The sequence below is a fragment of the Panulirus ornatus genome, chromosome 13 (assembly GCF_036320965.1).
Source record: "Panulirus ornatus isolate Po-2019 chromosome 13, ASM3632096v1, whole genome shotgun sequence".
NCBI classification, from domain to species: Eukaryota; Metazoa; Arthropoda; class Malacostraca; order Decapoda; family Palinuridae; genus Panulirus; species Panulirus ornatus.
The window spans coordinates 1518471-1544625 of NC_092236.1; the positions used below are offsets into that span (position 1 = coordinate 1518471).

At 44.0% G+C, this 26155-nt stretch overlaps 1 protein-coding gene across 2 annotated transcripts in view; it reads right to left on the reverse strand.

Moving 5' to 3' along the window:
- The window catches only part of LOC139752656 (GATA-binding factor C-like), a 228486-nt gene that overhangs the window by 88350 nt on the left and 113981 nt on the right, over positions 1-26155 (reverse strand). For both annotated transcript variants that reach the window (XM_071668413.1, XM_071668414.1), the window contains exon 5: positions 9262-9387. In XM_071668413.1, the coding sequence (XP_071524514.1) occupies positions 9262-9387 (126 nt within the window). The remainder of the gene's footprint in view (positions 1-9261; positions 9388-26155) is intronic.

Sequence of the window (26155 nt, forward strand, 5' to 3'; positions counted from 1 at the left end):
GTGAAAATGTCTCACTGATGTAAAAACCAGAAGGGTCGTCTGGCCGCCTCCATCATGCGTCGCAATTAGAAAGTTGTTAAGAAACCTCGCCAAGCAGCACAAGATCTGCGAAAATCATTTATCACATCGCGTCGCAGTTTTCGACCTTGGATAGAGTTGTTGTAGAAGAGTAAAATCCTGACTTGTTTGTATAGGATATGAACCTTAGTGCAAGGATGTCCCTTGTGCTAATCTTCTTAATCAGAGACACATATCAATCTCGAGAGAATCTGATGGTTGTTTCTTATCTGCGAGATAATCTCATACGTTACTTAAAGATTAGTGATTGAATTAGTCATATCATCATACATATTTTCCCTGTAATACCAGGGTCACTGTTGAACAGATGAACTCTATGAACAGCATCTGGCAGGTTCTTGCATAGCAAACATGCAAAATCCTTCACTACTGAATATTTACCCAAGATGCTATCTGCATCAAGCGATCTACATTACGAATATTAACCACATCTTTGTTGCATATCAAAAACTTAGCATTGTAAGATGTGAGCAATGAAGACTCAGACAAACGTGGAGGCGGTTGGGTAGAGAGCAGGTCGGCCTGCTCCCCAACCCCACACCCGGCCACATATTTGTCATTCTTCCTGTGTTCTTAATTATGAAGAGACTACTGGGAGGACTCGCGTCCCACTGGTTTGTGACCATTTGCACAACATTTCGTGGAGACCTTCCTCGTAGTGAGAGATATATCTACCTAACCTACTATCTATCTGACGTTTGTATCGGACTAATAAGTATCGAACTCATCAATGCGTACCAAACATTGTGATGGAAATAACTACTTTAAGAGACTCATTACAATGATCCAAGAATCTGGCGTTTACGAGTGACTGAAGAGTCTATGAACTGCTCATGTAAGACGGCATTTTTCTGAGTGATTAGCCACATGTAGGGTTGAGAGGAGACGATCTTGAGCGGGTTGATGTGTGTGGCAGCCTCACCACACTATTGATGCTGTAGGTCATGTATTTAGGATGGCATCTCATGATTGCTATGCTGTAAATGCTAAAGGATCATTTGTTCTGAAACGTAAACTAATTACTCGTTTCTGATATTCAAAAATATGTGAGAGAATGAGAGAAAAGTTGCATTTCATTGATGATATCTTAACAATTATTCGATGAGAAAATCCACTTAGATATTTCACGATAGAAATCCAGATTTAACCTCTGATAAACCAGTTCTGAGAATGACTTTCAATTAATGGAAGTAACAGTGGTCTGGTGAAGGGACAGCCACTGGTCTGATAGCAAGGACAACCGGTGGTTTGGCGTAGGGCATCTTGTTGTCTGGAGCAAGGATAACGAGTGGTTTGGTGAAGAACAACCAGTGGTCTAATGCAAGTACCGCCAGTTAGATGTCAGAATATCTAGTGGTCTGGTGCAAGAAAGAGCTCTGGTTCAGACTAAGAAGTGAAACAGACTCTAGGTCTACTCTATATACTAAATTACATTCAATAGAATATGTAAGACTATGCTCAATAAACCTTTAACAATTTGGATTAGCTTTAGATTAAAATATGCATCTCAAGTTTAGTCACCTCTTTTACGAAATCATATAGATCTAATAGAAAGAATTCGAGGGGACGAAGAATGTACCCAAAAGAAGAAAGCTGAATTAAAAGATGAGGTTAGAAGGTATGAAGTCGTCTTTCATAGGAAAGACAAAAATATAGGGAGATTCAAGCACAGCTTTCAAGTTTCCATACGAATTTGACAATGTTAATAGCGAAAAGTACTTTAGAAGATACAAAGAAAGAACAACAAGTGACCATGGCAATAAACAATCAAGAAACATTCTTTAATAAAGATATCAAAAAGTAATTCTGTAGTACCACAATTGTGGATGATTGAGATAATTCAAGTGGTGGAAGTGAAAGTGGGCAGTGCACGCAAGTTTAGAGAATTGTATGAGAGTCAATAAATTCCAAGGACATAACGCTACTACACAACAGAAACTTATAGATAGATAACTATGCAGACACTGAGACACTCACTATTACCTTCACATAAGAGATTAAACATTAAAAGTCTCCCCTTGCTTTTCTGTGCTATGTGTTGTGTTTTTCCGAGTGTTTTTATATTTTGCTTACGTTTTGTTTACGTTTTCTATTTCCTAGTTTTGTGACGTAGTTTCTTCTTCTTTTTGTAGATTTTTGATGACGTCTTGTGAAGACGAAAGCTTGAATGTAACAGATGAAAAACTACGGACAACTGGTGTTTGAGCACCCAGCTAATTGTAGAATGATACTGACAAAATCAGAAAACACGAGAAAAAAGATTAATAACTCTAAATATGCTGTTGTATTCATTTCTATGTACATTAGAGAAAACCTGCTCCCAGTGGTTATCATCATATAGTAGATCACGCGTACCACTGTGACCTCTTGTGGATAAGATAGGAAATGCAAGGAAGGATGAGAATAAAACAAGATAAATGCTCTAAATAAAAGGTTGACAGAGAGGGAACTTAACGCAGACTATGTTAGGAAACTATACGACCAATTTGCAACTCTTGAACAAACGAGATATGAATATGTGCAGGAAGGAGGTCAGTGGAGTCTTGAAGTGCCAGAGAATGTCTCAATGGTTGCAAAAATATAGGAAATTAATTAAGCGAACGTATAGTGAGGGGAAGATGAATAAAACCTTAGTCAACTGAGACGGACCGTATAGTGTGATCATGATCGTGATGCTGAAGTGTGTGTGTGTGTGTGTGTGTGTGTGTGTGTGTGTGTGTGTGTGTGTGTGTGTGTGTGTATGTGTGTGTGCGTGTGTGTGCGTGTGTGTATGTGTGTGTGTGTACATATCTCTGCATGAGTGTATCTGAATACAGATGTGTAATTACCTACTTGACGTTTCTGATTTTCACAGCACAGGGAGGAAGTTCTGCACTCATGGTGCTCGTCTTTTGTGTGTGTGTGATTTTGTGATTATTATTTCTCTGCTACGAAGAGAGTTTTAAACTTGTGTTACCCCTTGTTTAGACACACACACACACACACACACACACACACACACACACACATACACACACAGTCACTCTGTCTGTCTGTATGTCACTGTGTGGTTGTGTCTGCGTGTGTATACCAGTTGTGTGAATACGTATGTGTATGTGTGTACATGAGAGAACATGGAAAGAACTGATAACAGGAGACATGTTGGTCCATATCGATATCATCTGCAAAAAGACAATAGTGGTGTTCTAAGGTTCAGTTCTTATTGGTGGTAAAGATATTGATAAAACAGAAGGTGCAAAGGAGAGGAGGAGTGGGGCACGGGGAAGACCTCAGTTGTAGGAGGAGGGGACTAAGAGGGATCAAGTATGAAGCCGAGAAAATAATCTGAACGTAAGAAGAAATTATGAAGAAAACTTAGGGAGATGGAGGAAGAAGATGAGGGGAGACAAGGAGATGAATAGGCAGAAGTGACCAGGGAGGAGGAGGAGGAGAAGGAGGAGGAGGAAACAGGCAGCAGCAAAAAGGTTGGAGCGAGGTTTGGAGGGAAGGGGTGAGGGGTTCCCGACTTTCTGGCGCCGCTGGTGACTGAAATAAACCCAGTCCTGCCTTGCCTCACAACCATACTTCACAACCTTGCCTCACAACCACACTTTACAACCTTGCCTCACAACCATACTTTACACCCTTGCCTCACAACCCTGCCTCAAAGCCTTGTATGGCATCCTTTTCTAGCAACGCCTCCATCACAACCCTGACCTCATAACCCTGCGTCACAAACCCGCTTCACATCCTTGCTTCACAGCCTTACCTTCATGGCCCTGTCTCAAAACCCTCCCCTCACAGCCCATCCTCACAATTCTGTCCGGACAATCCCGCCTCGCAACCCTGCACTTGAATCTCTTCCCTTATAACCTTGCTTTGGCAATCGTGCCTCATAACCCTGCCTTTGCAACCCTGCCTCAGAACTCTCTCTTGCAACTCTGTCTAACAATGCTACATCTTCGAATCCTTTCCTTCACAACCATACCTTGAATCTGAACTGCTGCCATGACAACCAAGCCTGAGAGCCACACTCTCATAACCTTGTTCTCATATATGTGCATTCATATTCTTGCCTTGATTTCGAATTTTTCATCACACCCGTGTTCTACACAATCCTCACATCACTTTTATACCTTTACAAATTTACTTATAGGACATAGAGCCATGTCCTCCCAATTTCACCCCCACCCCGTGCCCGTACAGCTCTTCTTTTAACTTTATCATCATAAACTATGCGCACGTCTCCACCCTCATAACCCTGCCTTGTGTTTCTTTGCTGTCTTGCCCTCAAAACCTTATTCTTTCAACCTCGCACCAGCACTCCTCTTATAACTCTGCCTGGCCCTCATAAACCAACCTTAATAGTCCTGCCCTCAGAGTCCTGGTTTAAGAGTTCTGCTTCACAGTCCTGCCTCACAGTCAGGCTTTACGGTATTGTCCTTCAGAATATACATTCACAACCATCTGCCTGCGACCCGACATAGTTTCTACACCCCTGCGCCATACACCAGTTTAGCTCCCTCTGCCTACACCACACCCTAACCAGGTTACTCAGCCATTTTCATACTCCACCCTAGCTCCCCAGCCTCCACCACACTTCAACCAAGCTCCCCAGCCACGACCACACTCCATTTAAACTCCCCCAGCTACCTATGATCTGTGCTCAACTCTCCCAGCCACCGCCACACCTCAGCCATCACCACACTCCGCCCCAGCTCCCTGAACCAAAGCCACACTCCACCCAACTCCCCATCCATCACCACACCTCACCCCGGCTACCCCAGCCATCGCCACTTCATCCAAGCTGCCCCATCCTCTGCCACACTCCACCAAGACCTTTCAAACCACCGTTTCCGGCCGCACGCGCCTGACGGTCTTTATCATAGCCTGCTATTTGCTGCTATCACTAGTTATCACCTTTACATCCTCTGTTGTCATTCAACATCTTTGCTTCTTCCTTCCCTCCACTACCTACTATACAGAAGCGCAGACATTATACCCCTAGAGATGATAATCATACCTTGTTACGTATGGGAGATAAAGCTCTTGTAAGGTGTGGTTGTTGAGCATTCCCTTACTTCCTCAAGATTTTCCTGTTAGGGATCGTTCCCAGTCAGACTGGCCTCTCGGGGAAGGTGCTGCGAGGGACGCTGCAGCTGAGGTAACAAGTTAGGTTCGCAAGGATTAATACTGACTAGTTATACCACTGGACGTAGTGTGTCACTGGTGATGGTGGGGTAGTAGGCTAGGTAGGCTCATGGTTCATGTGTCGCGTTAAGTATCAAGCAAGGCGGCTCTCGAAGTTGTAATTCATCGTCAGGTGACACAACGTCTGTCTCCTAAACGTCAAGCAAACACCCTCTTAGCGACGTTAATTAGCTGTTACATCTTATTGTGACGCGACACTTACCTCAGTGATCTCTTTTTACCTGTCAGTATACCAGATTATCAATTATTCTAAGAATGTCGAGTTTGTATTTTTCTTGTTCCTTTTACCACATACTCTGTACAGCAGACAACGAGGCCACTGTGTCTCATCACTCTAAGGTGCCTCATGTCTTACTGAACTGATCTTTAGTAAATGTTACCCTCATGAAGGCAATACAACTAATCATTAGGAAAGGAGTCTTACTCTGTATAGATTATTCTACAGGTAGGCACTTACAGATGTGACTTCCCTGTAGATCTCTAGGCAGGCACATAAGAACTTGAGTGCCTCATAGATCTGTAGGTAGGTATGTTAGGACTTGACTTTCTCATAAATAACGAGATGATTCGCTCTTGTGTTCAAATGTTGGCAACACTGCACAAAGTATAGTATATCGTAACTAATTAATACATTCAGTAATTATCATATTTGAGTCCGGCAACAGATGCTCATAGATGATAGTAATAGAAGCTTAGGATATTTACAAACAGTCAAGTAGCAGTAGCTCAGTATTATTGAAAGTTACAATTGAAATACTCAACAGTTTGCTACAACATTTTTGAGTCAGATAATTTATCTGAGTGTAGACAATGTCTTGAAAGTAATTATAATTTGACAATTGTTCCTGTTGGTCAGGGTCGAAGTTTCCCCAGAGATGGTGGGCAATACTGCTGGGGTCGAGAGACAACTCTTAACAGTAAAGTGTCTCACATCAGCAGCCAGGTCACCTGACGTCACCAGGTCACCTGGGCATAGCTGGTGACGGCAACAAGATCCGGTGACCTGATGACACCAATCATTCCAATAAGAACACGTCACCTGATGTCACCAGGTCACTATAGCAAGAACGGGTTATCTAACGCCTCCAGGTCACTAAAGTAGGACCAACTTGCACCAGAAGCATCAAATTACTCTAGTGCGTCTGTGTTGACAGAGAACACCGGTGACCACAGCAAGACAAAGTCTCCCATAAACTAGGTCAGCCGATAAGGCACCGGGTCATACCATAACACCAGATCAGCTGGGCAGCCTGATGGACACTTGTTGTTAGTGTGGGAGGAACTAATGTGACACCGAGTTATCATGTGTTATCTGAAGCTTGTTATCTTGGAACACACGCGTCTGGAGGCTCAAATATCCTATTCCTCACTATCCCATATATCCTGCCTCTCCCACGCTACTTTCCCGGATATTCTTCCCCTTGTCCTCTGCTCTCCCAGATGTCTCGAAATCTCTCCAAATAAGCTGCCTAACTGTAGTATCTTTACGGACTAATGATTTAAAAGTATAGTAGATAATTCATATATCAAACTCAACTATGATATTTAAAAATCTCCAAGATGTCGTAAAAATACTTCAAGTATCGGAAAGATCCTACAGGCATTGCAAAATTTCCTCAATGTTCTATGGTATTTGGAAGATACAAGATTTGCAATGTTGGTGATAGATATATGGTGTGGCAGTGGCTGCAGTGATGAGCCAAGGTGACCTGCCCTCTCTCTGTCTTATTGGGTGAGGAAGCAAGGGTGAGAGAGAGAGAGAGAGAGAGAGAGAGAGAGAGAGAGAGAGAGAGAGAGAGAGAGAGAGAGAGAGAGAGAGAGAGAGAGAGAGAGAGAGAGAGAGAGAATATTAGATATATGGAACCGAACAGGGTGAATGTGGTGAAAAGTAAGAGATAGGGAATCTGAATGTGATAAGCAGACACATTGATTTAATGAAGGTGAAAGGAGAAAATTCTTAAGCGAACAACAGAGGTAAAAGTGAAGGAAGCAAGATACTAAAAACAGTAATGAAAGTGAACTAAAAAAACTCCTCAAGACTTCTGGAGGTCGGGAAAGTAATCTTCATTAACATAAACAGAATACTGTAAACAAATCTCTCTCTTTTTCCTGCGATCTCCCTCAGGCCCCCAGGGGGCTCTGCTCCGGCACTTCCGCTCTTTATCAGCTTATCAGCAGCTGCCACATGGCCGACGCTGATAGGCCCAGACAAACACAGATTATCAAAACATCGAGGCATCCAGCCTTACCAAGCATCAGATAGTGACCTCCTCCTCCTCCCCCTCCTGACCCTGTGTCCTCCTTCTCTTGGTTCTAGCACTGTGTCCTTCCCTCTTCCTCTCCCCCTCCGGGCACAGTGTCCATCTCCTGATTCGTGCCATTTCTTCTGACATCATGGCCTTCCTTCCCCCAGAGACCAAATCCATCTCCCTGACACATCACTCCTCCTCCCGACACCAAGCACTGCCTCTCTTTCCCTTTATTTTCTCCCCAAACTAGACCCTTTACTTCATTTCTTGGATCTCCTGCTTCCTTCCCCTTCCCTTTGTTTCTCCAAGGCCTTTCTCTCCCATCCTAACCCTCGCCCCTTAAACTGATGCTCCTCTCTCTCCACCACAAGACCTTTACCCTTTCCTCCCACTCGACCTTCATCTCCCTTTCCCTTCCTCTTCAGGACAGCAGCTGAGGAAGCCAGGGACTTAACGACCAGAACAGATTCCTTCAGCTGGACTCTGATAATTCTATATAATGCAAAACTTCCTGACAGGCTGAGATCAATAGCATTTCATTATTTGGCTTAATGTGCTCTTTGTAATGGCGTCATTAAGTCTAACTCATATCAATATTGTCTTAATCATTTTTTTATTTGCATTAATTCATTTGTCTCGGGGTGGTAGTCAGCATTCTTAGCATCTCCAAGGTTTCCTTCACTGGTAAAGACACAATAAGTTCAAATAATTCTCTTCGCGCACCACGAAAATTTCTTTCCTTATATTAACGAGGTGTTGACTGTGCCACACCCGGTGTTCCAGTAGCGTCCTTAGCGACTATGGGAGCCTTTCTTCTCTCTCAAGAACCATTCGAGATCTCGGTCCAGATGGAGAATTTATTCCTCAGAAGTCAATGAGAATACATATGGGAAGTCCTTAGTCCTTATGAATTATGGAAATCCTCAAGTCTTCACGAACACTTAGAGTCCTCAGTCTTCACGAACATTGAGAGTCAGTCTTCACGAACTCTGAGAGTCAGCCTTCGCGAACACTGGGAGTCCTAAGTCTTCATGAACACTGGAAGTCCTCAGTCTCCAGGAATTATAGAAATTCTATCTTCATTAACCGTGTAAGTCCTCAGTAGCTACGGATGTCGTCTGCCTTCCTAACACGTCCTCTGATTGTAACTGTAAGATCACGTCAGGTAAAATGATATTAGCCCTGTATCACAATAAACCAAAGAAAGAATATAAAAAAAGTATTTGATAAAGGTTGAAGGCGAATCACAGCGTCATCCCTGTCCTTCAGGGGAGCCACAGCACCATCCTTGTCCCTCATGGTAAACCATAGCATCATTCCGTTCAAGAAACACAGTAAAGTCTGTCAGCTGGCTTCTGTCATCTCTGACCCAGACGAAAGGTCACAGGTTCTACAAGTGACTGATAACATGTTCAAGAACAGATCTTAGCCATTGGAAAATACACTGAAAAATCTGAACTACTGGACGTGAGTTGTGTTGGTTTGTCTCATTTATAGATTACGAAGATTTCTACCACGTGACGAAAATGTCTAAGCTTGTCATATCAGGCGACTGTAGTGAGACTGTGAACGTCATTCAAGATTTGATTCCTCTTCGTGTAATAATTGGCGTTTTATCTTCAATTCAGTTTCGCATTACTGGCATAAGATCAATCATCTTATTGAAATCATTCGACATACATATAAAGATCATACTGTGGAATCAATGTTCACGAAGCAACAGAAGGTTGTATGAGGTACTCACATTGTGTAGCTTGTAGTACAGACCGCAGGCGTTGCACACCGGCTCCCCGTTGGGATTACGTCTCCAGAGCGTCGTTGTGGTGGTCTTGCAGTTGGCGCAACTGGTGCCTGCCCTCCGCTGCGCCGACTGTGGACAACAACACGACTCTCAGCTGGCTGCTCTCTCTCTCTCTCTCTCCCTCCCCCCCCCCCCCCTCTCTCTCTCTCTCTCTCTCTCTCTCTCTCTCTCTCTCTCTCTCTCTCTCTCTCTCTCTCTCTCTAAAATTCACAATGATTGATTTAAAAATGAATTCTAGTATTACGACTGAGTGAAGTATCAAACATCTGGGAACTAATTCGTTGATATGCATAATACACAGGTAATGACAGGAACAACATTCATCATCACGGACCGTGATCCAACAGGACTCCAGACAACACAACCTTAAACTACTGCAAGTAGTCGTGTCACCAAAACTTATGGTTTTCTGTCCACCGACACGCAGTGGCTCACCTGCTACACACTTCGACACACAGAAATCATCTTCCTCACACCCGGCTTACGGCTGTAATGCTATCATCATCCTCACGTCGGATTCGAACAGGGAACGTGTGAGTGGTGTACTAGAGCGGTAGCAAGAACGTGAAGTGCAGGGGGATGGGTGCCAGATAGTGCCACGGGCTAGCAGGCACACCTGGGAAGGGAAGGGCTGGTTGGCTGGCACTGTGTGCGTGAGAGAGCGAGAAAGAGCGGGGGAGGTGGAGGCGGTGCAGGTGCCAGAGGTTATGTGGCACTGTTGAGCAGGTTACCCCGTAGTGGAGGGCCAAGTTTGTGTTGTGTCATTATTGAGGATGTAACAACGGCGACTGAGAGCAGGGGACATTGGCGCTACCTCCTTCGAGTGCTTGGCTTGCAAAATGTGTCAGAAGGACGGTGAATACTGACAAGCTAAGTAGTACGATACAGGATTAGCAAAAGAAGAAAAATACGGTGCTAGATGATATAATTCTAATTGGACAGTAGTGTAACTAGCAAATATTTGGTAATTGTTCCTTAAATAAAACAAATTTTGTGTACCTGTATGACAGTTTGTCACTGTGGAACTGTGCCACACAGCAAACTACGTAAACAAAACACACGCACGCACACACACTCATATCTATCCATCTATCTATCTATCTATCTATCTATCTATCTATATATATATATATATATATATATATATATATATATATATATATATATATATATATATATATATATATATATATATATATATATATATATCTATGTATAAAGCTCTACATCACAGATCTTTGATTACTGCGCTTCAAGGGTTAGGAGGAGATGCAAATTATGAGCATATATATTCAGAAGTTGAACACTTGAGTGCTACTCAGCAAGCACAACACATGACAAGTGAGCATTAATCTGAGGTTTAAGAAGACGTGGAACACCAGCTGACGAAGTCTGAGAAATGCTTGTGTGGTGTTATCATCTGTTAGATATTGACATTGGTGTCTGTTTATGCAATCATTCACTGCACATTATCATAAAGTGTATATCCCGTGACCTACTGAAGTATATGCTTACAACCAATTAACCTTATATAATATTCTCATCAAAATTTTGTGTATGTATCTGAACAATTGATACGACATGATTTACCAAAAGATTTTCTGAGCGAAGTGAACTCTATCAAACTGTACTGGGTATTGCAGTGTGACAAGTTATACCGTATGTGGTAAGTTATGTTCACATCTTAAATAGCTTACAATCTTCATGACCTCATAAAGTACAGCATCAAAATTCACTTTCCTCCGCTATTCTTTATACTGTATAAAGATGTATATCGTCAAACTACATCTTGTATAAATCGACATCATAACGTTACATCTTCTTATAATGAATAAAAAAGTTGTATTTTAGGCCCACAGTGTAGAGCTCTGCTGTATGTGTTATGAGAGGTCACCAGATGTGCCACTGCTACACGGGTCACGTAGGGTCATCATCGCAACCACCCAGCTGTGCCCTTCTGCCGGAGACCTCAGCATATCCTCTGTGGACCATACCTTCAGAGAACTCGGAACGACCGGACCACTGATTACGCCACCAGCACTAGATGGTCTATATCACCACCAAGGGCGCCACCATCAACCTGGTGAAGCGCGCCACCACCGCCACCACCCGCACCTCTCGGGACACCAGCATCACGGCCGCAGTGAGCCGTGTGTGGTACACAACTTCTCATGAATATCAGTTATCAGTTTCAACGCACCATCATGTGTGATCCTGGCTCGGGGGGAGGGGCGATAGTGTGGGATCCTCGGGGAAGAGGAGGAGGGGCATGAAGGATAATGACGTGAGGTGGGGGAGGGGGTGGAATCGTGAGAGAAGGTGGGGTCAGAAGGGGAAGTGTGGGAGTGTGAGGGGAAGGAGGGGAGTCAAGGCCTGGGCTAATGGGTGCCTGTGTATGACGGTGCGTGGGGGAAGGGAGGGGGAAGAAGGGTAAAGGGAGGTGGCAGAAGAGGTGGAAGGGTGCAGCGTATGTCACCAATCACAACCAAATTAGTTCAGCCTGATGCTCCCCCCTGCCTGCAGTGTGGACCCAGCCACAGCAGCCAGCTCAGCCGTCACCCGCCTGCCACACACCCACACACACACACACACACACACACCACAGCAACATGTGAGTCTGACCACTAGGGAACTTGAACCCTGCATGACCTCGTTAGTCCGGAAGGTTATAGGAATGGTCATGGAGGCTGCTTCTATAACGGGGTCGGAGGACTGCTCAGATAATTGTCCAGAGGCTATGATGAATGGGCGAGTTTGGTACCGCTTATAATGGGATTTTGGCCATAATATATCACCACCAATTAACTCTTGCTTGATGTGATGGTCGAGCTGATCTTTAAAACTCCAGCAGAAGTTGTGTTTCTTGAGATGGAACAGTTCACGAGATCTGTGGAACAGCCTTTCCCCGGCCACTAGTAGAGCAACACCACCACATCCACTGGTGGAGCAGCAGCACCACACCCACTGGTGGAGCAGCAGCACCACACCCACTGGTGGAGCAGCAGCACCACACCCACTGGTGGAGCAGCAGCACCACACCCACTGGTGGAGCAGCAGCACCACACCCACTGGTGGAGCAACACCACCACACCCACTGGTGGAGCAGCAGCACCACACCCACTGGTGGAGCAACAGCACCACACCCACTGGTGGAGCAGCAGCACCACACCCACTGGTGGAGCAACACCACCACACCCACTGGTGGAGCAGCAGCACCACACCCACTGGTGGAGCAACAGCACCACACCCACTGGTGGAGCAGCAGCACCACACCCACTGGTGGAGCAGCAGCACCACACCCACTGGTGGAGCAACAGCACCACACCCACTGGTGGAGCAACACCACCACACCCACTGGTGGAGCAGCAGCACCACACCCACTGGTGGAGCAACAGCACCACACCCACTGGTGGAGCAACAGCACCACACCCACTGGTGGAGCAGCAGCACCACACCCACTGGTGGAGCAGCAGCACCACACCCACTGGTGGAGCAGCAGCACCACACCCACTGGTGGAGCAGCAGCACCACACCCACTGGTGGAGCAGCAGCACCACACCCACTGGTGGAGCAACAGCACCACACCCACTGGTGGAGCAGCAGCACCACACCCACTGGTGGAGCAACAGCACCACACCCACTGGTGGAGCAGCAGCACCACACCCACTGGTGGAGCAGCAGCACCACACCCACTGGTGGAGCAACAGCACCACACCCACTGGTGGAGCAGCAGCACCACACCCACTGGTGGAGCAGCAGTACCACACCCACTGGTGGAGCAGCAGCACCACACCCACTGGTGGAGCAACACCACCACACCCATTGGTGGAGCAGCAGCACCACACCCACTGGTGGAGTAACAGCACCACACCCACTGGTGGAGCAGCAGCACCACACCCACTGGTGGAGCAGCAGCACCACACCCACTGGTGGAGCAGCAGCACCACACCCACTGGTGGAGCAGCAGCACCACACCCACTGGTGGAGCAGCAGTACCACACCCACTGGTGGAGCAGCAGCACCACACCCACTGGTGGAGCAGCAGCAATACCACACCCACTGGTGAAGCAGCAGTACCACATCCACTGGTGGAGCAGTGGTGTTGGAAATGAGATGTTTGAGGACAATATGTGGTGTGAGGCGGTCTGATCGAGTAATGAAAGTAACGAAAGGGTAAGAGGGATGTCTGGTAATAAAAAGAGTGTAGTTGAGAAAGCAGAAGGGGGTGGACGGGGAGACGAAATTGGAGATGGAAGGATGGAGTGAAAAAGATTTTGAGCTAACAGGGTCTAAACATGCGGGAGGGTGAAGGGTGTGAACAAGTTAGAATGAAATGAAATTATGTGATATATAGAGGTCGATGTGCTATCAATGGATAGAACCAGGGCATGTGAAACGTCTTGGGTAAACCATGGAAAGGTCTGTGGGGCCTGGGCGTGGATAGGGAGATGTGGTATCGGTGCATTACACATGACAGCTAGAGAATAGATGTGCGCGGAGGACAACACCAGGAGACCCCCGGTAAGGAGGAGAGAAAACACCAGTCAACCTTTGGCCGGGGAGGGAGACATCAGTTGACCCCCGCCCAGGGAGGAAGACAAAACTGGTCACACAGAAAAAAAAGATATATATATATCAAGGAACGCTCAATAGATGTGCCATCTTGCGATAAAAAACCTAAAATCAAACAGACGTATACATAAGTGATTATTCTGTGTCTTAGTATTCTAGGATTTGATGCTTCATTTCGTAACAAGAGAAGCCTGAGCCAGATCAGGTCCACTAGATAGCCTGAGCAAGTTTAGACACACCAGGAAGCCTTAGCCACGTCAGGTCTACTATAGAGCCTGAGTCAGGTCAAGTTCAGTAGAAAGCCTGTGCCAAGTCAGGTCTACTGGATAGCCTGAGCCAGGTAAAACAACGAGATAAGCGTATAACAATGGCTGTCCGGATCAGCTACCATATCAACCAGGTAAGTCACTTATGCAGGCTAGCGAGTCAGGTAAACAGCAAAGTTATCTAAATTGTGCGCTGTCTAGATCAACCATCCAAGCCAGTAGGCCATATCTAGCAAACAGTTATCCAAACAGATGAAGCAGGCAGATCACCCAGCCTGTTCAACTAGCCAGACCTTCTCACCAGGGAAGCTAACTAGTGTAACCAGTCAGATCAACTTACCGGGTCAACCAGCATTCTCATCTGGCTAGACAACTCGACAGGTCAGTTAGCTCATTCAATATGACATTAAGACCAGCTCACAGAATCAATCATGACAGTCAGACCAGCTCACAGAATCAATCATGACAGTCAGACCAGCTCACAGAATCAGCAAAAAGGGAACAACGTGTCAGGTCAGCTAGCCAGGTCACTTAACTAGGTCAGCTAGCCAGTTCAGGACAGGGCCAACTCTCCAGATGAACCAACTAGACCAATTCGACAGGCTGGCTAGTCAGGTCAACAAGCCAGACCAAGTCGTCACGTTAGGAAGGCAGGTCATCCAGCAATATCAGTCTGCCAGATTAACCAACCAGATCAGCCAGGCAAACCAACTTATTAGGTCAGTTAACGAAAACAGCTAACCGGGTCAGCCGGACACCATCCCGCCAGGTCAGGTAGACAGGTCAGCCAGGCTCTTCCCCACGTGATGACGTCTTCTGCGTCAGTGGCCGCGAAGAATGGAGGCGATAAGGCGTAACGCTGAGAAAGGTGGGAATAAAGAAGGCCTGATAACTGTGGATATAGAGGAGAAATGGGTGGTAATGCTGATAGGAAGACCTATAGCTTTGGATCAGGATAGTCAGCTAGACAGACGAGTGAAAAATTGGAGAAAAACATCGATAATTGTTAACTATATTAGTAATAAGAAACAATAGCAGCCCATATGATTCATTTAAGACACAAATTGAATCAAAAAAAGATACTAAATATAAGACACTAATATATACGACCGGACAAACTAATGAAAGAGAAAAGAGAGATGGACACGTAATCACGTGTTTCAGGGAGAGAAGCCATCGTTGCTAAGGTCTTCCAGGTGAGCGGCCGCGGAGAATGGCGGGGACGCCAACGCAAGGCGCCCACCCCACCACCCTGGTCTGGGATACATCATGAGAAGTATGAAGATCTGAGGAAGGAAGACATGTCTGAAATGGAGGGACAGGGAAGAAGAAGGAGAGAGAGAGAGAGAGAGAGAGAGAGAGAGAGAGAGAGAGAGAGAGAGAGAGAGAGAGAGAGAGAGAGACAGAGGTGAACTGTCTTTTGCGAGGTGTTATCAAGAACCTTTTTGTCCCAAAGGATCTTGCATAACCCTACTTCCACGTGGAGCGCAACCTCAGTGCTGTACGAGCCCCATGAAAGGAGTCCTAGGGTTGTATCTTATCAAAAACTTTGATAATAACGACAGTATAAGGGAAAGGAAGGACTCCTGTAAATCGAGAAGTTCCTTGACGAGACTGTGATGTCTCCTGCACCTATCAAGAAGCACTCTATACTGTCTCTTTAACTCCAAGATTCACGTGGATCTCATCTAAAAGTTCGGGATGACGCTGCTGCACCGTTCTCGTCAACATTAGCTCCTGTCCTCAGAGATGCTATACCCATACTAGCTCGTACGTACATACGGCTACAAGAACAAATCCATCCCAACCAATGTAAACATCATCAACGATCTGTTAGCAATAAAGCTTCACTTCTCAGCACCTCCCAAACTATCAAGACAGAACGAGTGCAGTAAACCTGGCACAGTGAGTCTGTCTGGATGTTCATGTCAAAGTCTGGATACAATTGTCCTTTCCAGCTTGTTATGTTTACAGAATAGCGCCTTTGAAATAGACTTTTTGATATGTATTGTACAGAACTATCTATGAGTGAAGTATCTGTTTCACTGTTTTCGCTTATTCTGTAAGGGTGCGCGGGAATATGTGCAATGGAATGATTCATGAATCCTCTTGTATACCATCCTCTTTGAACATCATACTAGTTACCTCTTAGATTGTATATGAAACAATTTCTATATTAATGTCATTTCCATTTTAGGGAATTTTTGGTGAGTTAATTCTTATAATCAAGGAACTCGTCCCTGTTTGTTGGTATACAACCAGAAATACCTGAATTTCTTCGAAATTGATTTACAAATCCTTTGTTTTATGTTTTCTCAATATGTTGAGAAACCTGTGGAGGCAACACGAAGGACAATATTACTTCATAATGAACTCAAATAATTAGAGACACGTCCTCAATTTTGCTCTCAAAGACCATTCAACTTGCTGCAAATTATTTACTCAAAAACAATTTCCCAAGGTGTTTGTCTTTCCAAATTAAAATGAGAGTATGAAACTAGTATATTAATATTCAGAGGAACCGCCATTCTCAATCTGTCTTGCACTAATTTTCCAACTTCTTGGTAACAGAATCTTTTACTCTCCAATATTGTAATTAACATGAAGATCCACAGAAGTCTGTAGAGAATACCTTCACCTTCCTTTATGATGCCTTTTATAATTGGTGAGCTGAATGGTGTACACACATAACACTTCACACTTCCCACTGGAACTACTCCTAAATAAGGCTATTTGGTACAGATAAATCAACTCTATGTTTGCATAATAGCACATACGTAATTTCTTCTTTTTATGACTACATGTTTCATGGGTATTGGGTCCTGGGTCCTGAGTCACGGGTTATGGGGTCATGAGCCAGGTTCACCTACCCAGGCTTTGGGTTTTTGGTTCTGAGATCGTGGTCGTGTTTCAAGGTATTCTAGCTCTAGATCTTGGATCATGGACCAAATTTTTAGTTCTTGGGCGTTGGGTTTTGAATCCTGGATCACGCCGTGGATCATGCGTTCTAGGTTTTAGTCGGTCTTTGGTTTCCTTTTATGGGTTTCAGGTCTTGCATACGGGTTCTGGTTCCTTACTTCCGGGTCCCAGGTCTAAGCTGCGAGTCCGTCGGTCTTGGAGTCGTGGTTTGTACCCTGGATCCTGGGTTCTCGGTCTTCAGTCCAGTATTCCAGCCCTCTGAGATCATCACACTAATTCACGACAAGTGGAATATTGGCGAACTACGGAAAGCTAAGGATGATGATTCGGATGAGCCACTGGTCCCAAGTCATCAATGTGCCATGGACGAGGATCTTGAACCATGAATGGTGTCCTTGACGAGTTCGGAGCCAGGAATAAGTTCGGAACAAATACTCAAACGAGACTGAATTAAAAAACGGCAAAGGCAGATGACAACTAAGGACGAGTCATGACTAACATATGCACCAAGGACCAAAATTTGGGCGAATATCGTCCTTAAACGAACAATATTGTCGTGACAAGTGGGGCGCAGACAAGCACAGACTCTTCAAGAATGCCATGGAGGAACCGCAGGTAAGACACGGACGATCTATGGGAGATACACAGGCGAGCCACGAGCGAGACACACACAAGACTCGGTGACCACAAGAGTTCCCACGAGGGTTCCGTGGCTGGGTCATGTTACACGTCTTCACTATGGTATTGATCCCTCCCTTATTGGTCTCTGACACCAAAGGAGGAGAGAGAGAGAGAGAGAGAGAGAGAGAGAGAGAGAGAGAGAGAGAGAGAGAGAGAGAGAGAGAGAGAGAGAGAGAGAGAGAGATTTCATAAGCTTTACCGACCCAGATAGTTATAGCCAAAGTATTTGTAAACCCTGCGAAACGCTGCAAGACACATACGATCTCATGAAAACAAAGATGAACAGATACAAGAAGCAAAAGTAAATGAACTTAACTGTTGACGGTGGGATTCCCAACACAAATGCCAGTAAAATAATCTAAGCAACATGAGTGAATGTACGTGCGTAAAGATCAAATTCATTCTGGCACTTTTAAATCCACCCTCATGGACAGAGCAACATATATATATATATATATATATATATATATATATATATATATATATATATATATATATATATATATATATATATATATATATATATATATATTCTTCTTTTTTTTTTTTAATTTTTCCAAAAGAAGGAACAGAGGGGGGCCAGGTGTGGATATTCCACTAAGGCCCAGTCCTCTGTTCTTAACGCTACCTCGCTAACGCGGGAAATGGCGAATAGTTTAAAAGAAAAATATATATATATGCATACGCTGGTAAAGAAATATTTTCAAAATGCACATTTTTTTCTGATCAGGTGTGAGTACGAGTTTTCTGGCAACCATTATACAGGTACAGTTTCTGGTATATTCTCTCATATACTCATAATGGTATATTCTCTCATATACTCATATTGGTATTTCTATATCAATAAACATTTACAAAGGCACGAAAAGCCTAATGATCTAGCCTGACATAAGCACATACTTGCATGCATATACAGGCCAGAACCAACAATGGACTCTCACTTTATTAGGCTGGAGACCTCCCTTAAAAACTCGTATCGACCTGTCTCTACAGCAGCACGCCTTTAGGAAGCGTCTAAACAGTGCGTCGGTACACGCAGCAAGAGACAATAATGTGACAGAACATCACAAAATTCTTAAAAGCTCCAAACGTTAGTGTTTAGTGAGGAGTGTCGCAGCCAGTCAAACCTTTCCGTGGAGAACATTATAGCAAATAGTCGAGGAACATAAAGGTTACAAGATATTCACAATAAAATTGATATCTTTTTGGTCTTTGAGCAAGAAATAAAAGCTTGGCATTGATAAAGATAATTCATACAAAAAAAAAATTCCAAGGAAATTTTTTAGACAAAATCAGACATCACAATAAAAATATTATGATCGCATCCAGACATGAGAAACGTTCCCCTCAGGAAGAGGCCAGGCACAGCTGGGTGTCATATCATGATAATAATACATTAACTCTAAAAAAATGCAAAACAAACAAATCGTTCTCACAAATAAAGATCACCATAAAAAAATCTATTTCATTTAAACCAGACGTGCGTTACCTTGTAGCGATCACCAGCACATGACCCACCCAACACTTCAATAGCCTCGTTAGTTCCTCCATTGTACCAGCGGCACCCCGGCTACCCCTAACCCTAGCCCTCCATTACCCACCCCGACTACCCCTCACCCAAGCCCTCCTCCCTACCAACCCCAAGTTATCCACACCCCAGCCCTCCCCCACACACCCCGGTTACCCCACATCCTAGCCTTTCCCCACACACGCTGGTTACCACACACCTTACCACACCCCAACCCTCCCCCACAAACCCCGGCTACCCCTCAACTTACTACACACCAGTCTTCCCCCACACACTCCCTTACAACTCCCCCTACGCCCACACCCTTCCCTCCACCACCTCTCTTACGCACAATCAATCGTATACAGCACCATCAACTCACCATAATAAACAACGAGTCACTCACTCATTCACCTTCACATACTCCGGAGAAAATCATGTAAACAACCTCAACCTGGGAACATAATTTATATGAAGGACGTAATTTTGGCGTTAATGAGGTGGTTGGCCGAGTTATAAGAGAGTTATAACTGGTAATTACATTAAGCGGCGTAGTATTGTGTTATCCCCCTGGCGGACGGACCTGCCAAGCTAACAGTCAGCCTGACTGACAGACAGACAAGCAGCAAACCTGAGCTCTTAAAGACACGGACTCAACCATGATAACCGGCGCACGTTTTTCAGTCCACAGCCAGGAAGGAGTGAGGAAAGGGATGAATGAGGTGATGTAGGCGGCACAGGAGGGCTGGAAAAGGTTGTCCAGGCGGCAACTGAAGGCAATGTTTATGATGTTACAAATGCTGGAAGTGTAACAGGAAGGTACGTCCTCATGCAGTGCTATGCAATTTTCTGTATAGTAACAAATCATGTAAACAGGGTCGATGATTAGAGAGGTTTCATTGCAGTTAGTTGATATCAATCATCATGCAACCCCAGGACCCCTTTTTGCGGCTCCTACAGCTTCAAGGTTCCACATCATGCAGGGGCTGGGAGATGATGGATTCCTTTTGAATGAGATCTTTGAAAGAGTCTACTCCTCTCTGTCCATCGACGATAATACAGCCTTGCCGAAGGTGACTTCTTGCTCTGGATGTCATCACAAGCAAGCGAAATCTGTTTACACCTTTGAATCAGTCTAGTACGTATTGTTGTCATTACTACACAAACCTAGGACAACTTTCACGAAGGGGATCGTGGAGTTAAAACCCCAACCAGCTTACGCAGATCTAAGGTTGTCCTGTTTTAAGCGAGCAGGTGCAGGATGGTCTTCTCTGAAGTGAAAAGTTTTGCGACGAGACTTCACAGTATATGAATCAAACCTCGCCAAAATGGCTTTTACCTACGGCCTAACCTAACCAGGCAGACTCCGGCAGTACCTGAATATATATATATATATATATATATATATATATATATATATATATATATATATATATTTATTCATTTATTTTGCTTTGTCGCTGTCTCCCGCGTTTGCGAGGTAGCGCAAGGAAACAGACGAAAGAAATGGCCCAACCCACCCCCACACACAATGCATATACATACACGTCCACACACGCAAATATATATACCTATACATCTCAATGTACACATATATATACACACACAGACACATACATATATACACATGCACACAATTCGCACTGTCTGCCTTTATTCATTTCCCATCGCCACCTCGCCACACATGGAATACCATCCCCCTCCCCCCTCATGTGTGCGAGGTAGCACTAGGAAAAGACAACAAAGGCCCATTCGTTCACACTCAGTCTCCAGCTGTCATGCAATAATGTCCGAAACCACAGCTCCCTTTCCACAATCAGGCCTCACACAACTTTCCATGGTTTACCCCAGACGCTTCACATGCCCTGATTCAATCCACTGACAGCACGTCAACCCCGGTATACCACATCGATCCAATTCACTCTATTCCTTGCCCTCCTTTCACCCTCCTGCATGTTCAGGCTCCGATCACACAAAATCTTTTTCACTCCATCTTTCCACCTCCAATTTGGTCTCCCACTTCTCCTCGTTCTCTCCACCTCCGACACATATATCCTCTTGGTCAATCTTTCCTCACTCATTCTCTCCATGTGCCCAAACCATTTCAAAACACCCTCTTCTGCTCTCTCAACCACGCTCTTTTTATTTCCACACATCTCTCTTACATTACTTACTCGATCAAACCACCTCACACCAAACATTGTCCCCAAACATCTCATTTCCAGCATATCCATCCTCCTGCGCACAACGCTATCCATAGCCCACGCCTCGCAACCATACAACATTGTTGGAACCACTATTCCTTCAAACATACCCATTTTTGCTTTCCGAGATAATGTTCTCGACTTCCACAGATTCTTCAAGGCTCCCAGGATTTTCGCCCCATCCCCCACCCTATGATTCACTTCCGCTTCCATGGTTCCGTCCGCTGCCAGATCCACTCCCAGATATCTAAAACACTTTACTTCCTCCAGTTTTTCTCCATTCAAACTTACCTCCCAATTGACTTGACCCTCAACCCTACTTAACCTAATAACCTTGCTCTTATTCACATTTACTCTTAACTTTCTTCTTTCACACACTTTACCAAACTCAGTCACCAGCTTCTGCAGTTTCTCACATGAATCAGCCACTAGCGCTGTATCATCAGCGAACAACAACTGACTCACTTCCCAAGCTCTCTCATCCACAACAGACTTCATACTTGTCCCTCTTTCCAAAACTCTTGCATTCACCTCCCTAACAACCCCATCCATAAACAAATTAAACAACCATGGAGACATCACATACCCCTGCCGCAAACCTACATTCACTGAGAACCAATCACTTTCCTCTCTTCCTACACGTACACATGCCTTACATCCTCGATAAAAACTTTTCACTGCTTCTAACAACTTGCCTCACACACCATATATTCTTAATACCTTCCATAGAGCATCTTTATCAACTCTATCATATGCATTCTCCAGATCCATAAATGCTACATAAAAATCCATTTGCTTTTCTAAGTAATTCTCACATACATTCTTCAAAGCAAACACCTGATCCACACATCCTCTACCACTTCTGAAACCACACTGCTCTTCCCCAATCTGATGCTCTGTACATATATATATATATATATATATATATATATATATATATATATATATATATATATATATATATATATATATATATAGGGTTAGGGAAAATGATTTGGTAAACAGAGAAGAGGTAGTAAAAGCTTTGCGGAAGATGAAAGCCGGCAAGGCAGCAGGTTTGGATGGTATTGCTGTGGAATTTATCAAAAAAGGGGGTGACCGTATCATTGACTGGTTGGTAAGGTTATCTAATGTATGTATGACTCATGGTGAGGTGCCTGAGAATTAGCGGAATGCGTGCATAGTGCCATTGTACAAAGGCAAAGGGGATAAGAGTGAGTGCTCAAATTACAGAGGTATAAGTTTGTTGAGTATTCCTGGTAAATTATATGGGAGGGTATTGATTGAGAGGGTGAAGGCATGTACAGAGCATCAGATTGGGGAAGAGCAGTGTGGTTTCAGAAGTGGTAGAGGATGTGTGGATCAGGTGTTTGCTTTGAAGAATGTATGTGAGAAATACTTAGAAAAGCAAATGGATTTGTATGTAGCATTTATGGATCTGGAGAAGGCATATGATAGAGTTGATAGAGATGCTCTGTGGAAGGTATTAAGAATATATTGTGTGGGAGGCAAGTTGTTAGAAGCAGTGAAAAGTTTTTATCGAGGATGTAAGGCATGTGTACGTGTAGGAAAAGAGGAAAGTGATTGGTTCTCAGTGAATGTAGATTTGCGGCAGGGGTGTGTGATGTCTCCATGGTTGTTTAATTTGTTTATGGATGGGGTTGTTAGGGAGGTGAATGCAAGAGTTTTGGAAAGAGGGGCAAGTATGAAGTCTGTTGGGGATGAGAGAGCTTGGGAAGTGAGTCAGTTGTTGTTCGATGATGATACAGCGCTGATGGCTGATTCATGTGAGAAACTGCAGAAGCTGGTGACTGAGTTTGGTAAAGTGTGTGAAAGAAGAAAGTTAAGAGTAAATGTGAATAAGAGCAAGGTAATTAGGTACAGTAGGGTTGAGGGTCAAGTCAATTGGGAGGTAAGTTTGAATGGAGAAAAACTGGAGGAAGTAAAGTGTTTTAGATATCTGGGAGTGGATCTGGCAGCGGACGGAACCATGGAGGGGGCGAAAATTCTGGGAGCCTTGAAGAATGTGTGGAAGTCGAGAACATTATCTCGGAAAGCAAAAATGGGTATGTTTGAAGGAAAAGTTGTTCCAACAATGTTGTATGGTTGCGAGGCGTGGGCTATGGATAGAGTTGTGCGCAGGAGGATGGATGTGCTGGAAATGAGATGTTTGAGGACAATTTGTGGTGTGAGGTGGTGTGATCGAGTAAGTAACGTAAGGGTAAGAGAGATGTGTGGAAATAAAAAGAGCGTGGTTGAGAGAGCAGAAGAGGGTGTTTTGAAATGGTTTGGGCACATGGAGAGAATGAGTGAGGAAAGATTGACCAAGAGGATATATGTGTCGGAGGTGGAGGGAACGAGGAGAAGTGGGAGACCAAATTGGAGGTGGAAAGATGGAGTGAAAAAGATTTTGTGTGATCGGGGCCTGAACATGCAGGAGGGTGAAAGGAGGGCAAGGAATAGAGTGAATTGGATCGATGTGGTATACCGGGGTTGACATGCTGTCAGTGGATTGAATCAGGGCATGTGAAGCGTCTGGGGTGAACCATGGAAAACTGTGTAGGTATGTATATTTGCGTGTGTGGACGTATTATATACATGTGTATGGGGGTGGGTTGGGCCATTTCTTTCGTCTGTGTCCTTGCGCTACCTCGCAAACGCGGGAGACAGCGACAAAGCAAAAAAAAAAGAAAAAAAAAAAAAATATATATATATATATATATATATATATATATATATATATATATATATATATATATATATAGGTAGGGGATGTGTGGATCAGGTGTTTGCTTTGAAGAATGTATGTGAGAAATACATTTGTATTTGTATGTAGCATTTATGGATGTGGAGAAGGCATATGATAGAGGTGATAGAGATGCTCTGTGGAAGGTATTAAGAATATATGGTGTGGGAGGCAAGTTGATTGAAGCAGTGAAAAGTTTTTATCGAGGATGTAAGGCATGTGTACGTGTAGGAAGAGAGGAAAGTGATTGGTTCTCAGTGAATGTAGGTTTGCGGCAGGGGTGTGTGATGTCTCCATTGTTGTTTAATTTGTTTATGGATGGGGTTGTTAGGGAGGTAAATGCAAGAGTTTTAGAAAGAGGGGCAAGTATGAAGTCTGTTGGGGATGAGAGAGCTTGGGAAGTGAGTCAGTTGTTGTTCGCTGATGATACAGCGCTAGTGGCTGATTCATGTGAGAAACTGCAGAAGCTGGTGACTGAGTTTGGTAAAGTGTGTGAAAGAAGAAACTTAAGAGTAAATGTGAATAAGAGCAGGGTTATTAGGTACAGTAGGGTTTAGGGTCAAGTCAATTGGGAGGTAAGTTTGAATGGAGAAAAACTGGAGGAAGTAAAGTGTTTTAGATATCTGGGAGTGGATCTGGCAGCGGATGGAACCATGGAAGCGGAAGTGGATCATAGGGTGGGGGAGGGGGCGAAAATCCTGGGAGCCTTGAAGAATGTGTGGAAGTCGAGAACATTATCTCGGAAAGCAAAAATGGGTATGTTTGAAGGAATAGTGGTTCCAACAATATTGTATGGTTGCGAGGCGTGGGCTATGGATAGAGTTGTGCGCAGGAGGATGGATGTGCTGGAAATGAGATGTTTGAGGACAATATGTGGTGTGAGGTGGTTTGATCGAGTAAGTAACGTAAGGGTAAGAGAGATGTGTGGAAATAAAAAGAGCGTGGTTGAGAGAGCAGAAGAGGGTGTTTTGAAATGGTTTGGGCACATGGAGAGAATGAGTGAGGAAAGATTGACCAAGAAGATATATGTGTCGGAGGTGGAGGGAACGAGGAGAAGTGGGAGACCAAATTGGAGGTGGAAAGATGGAGTGAAAAAGATTTTGTGTGATCGGGGCCTGAACATGCAGGAGGGTGAAAGGAGGGCAAGGAATAGAGTGAATTGGATCGATGTGGTATATCGAGGTTGACGTGCTGTCAGTGGATTGAATCAGGGCATGTGAAGCGTCTGGGGTAAGCCATGGAAAGCTGTGTAGGTATGTATATTTGCGTGTGTGGACGTATTATATACATGTGTATGGGGACGGGTTGGGCCATTTCTTTCGTCTGTTTCCTTGCGCTACCTCGCAAACTCGGGAGACAGCGACAAAGCAAAAAAAAATATATATATATATATATATATATATATATATATATATATATATATATATATATATATATATATATATATACATATATATATGTGTATATATATATATATATATATATATATATATATATATATATATATATATATATATATATATATATATATATATATATATATATATACAGGTAAGCTGGGAGTTCTATCAGGCTTATAATAGCAAAGTGTAATTGATGCAGAACTATGACAATGTTCCAAATTTCTTAAAGGAAAACTTTAGATTTACACGATTAAAAGGTTAGCGATCAGAGACAATATCATGAAAGAAAAAATAGAGAGATGCATTGGAGAATTAGAAAGACAGAGCTAAAAGGAGAAAGGAATATTGTGAGATACTAAGCAAATGAGTGAACCTCATGACGATAGCAATGACATCCAACACCTCCTCTAAACATTTCAGCTTGGCACTTACCCATTCCCCTCCTCCCATTAATTCCTCTTTTCTGTCTTCCCTCATCCCATTTCTTGTTCCCCTCTGTCTCTCCCCTCAGTCTCCCCTCTCCCTGCACCTTATCTCAG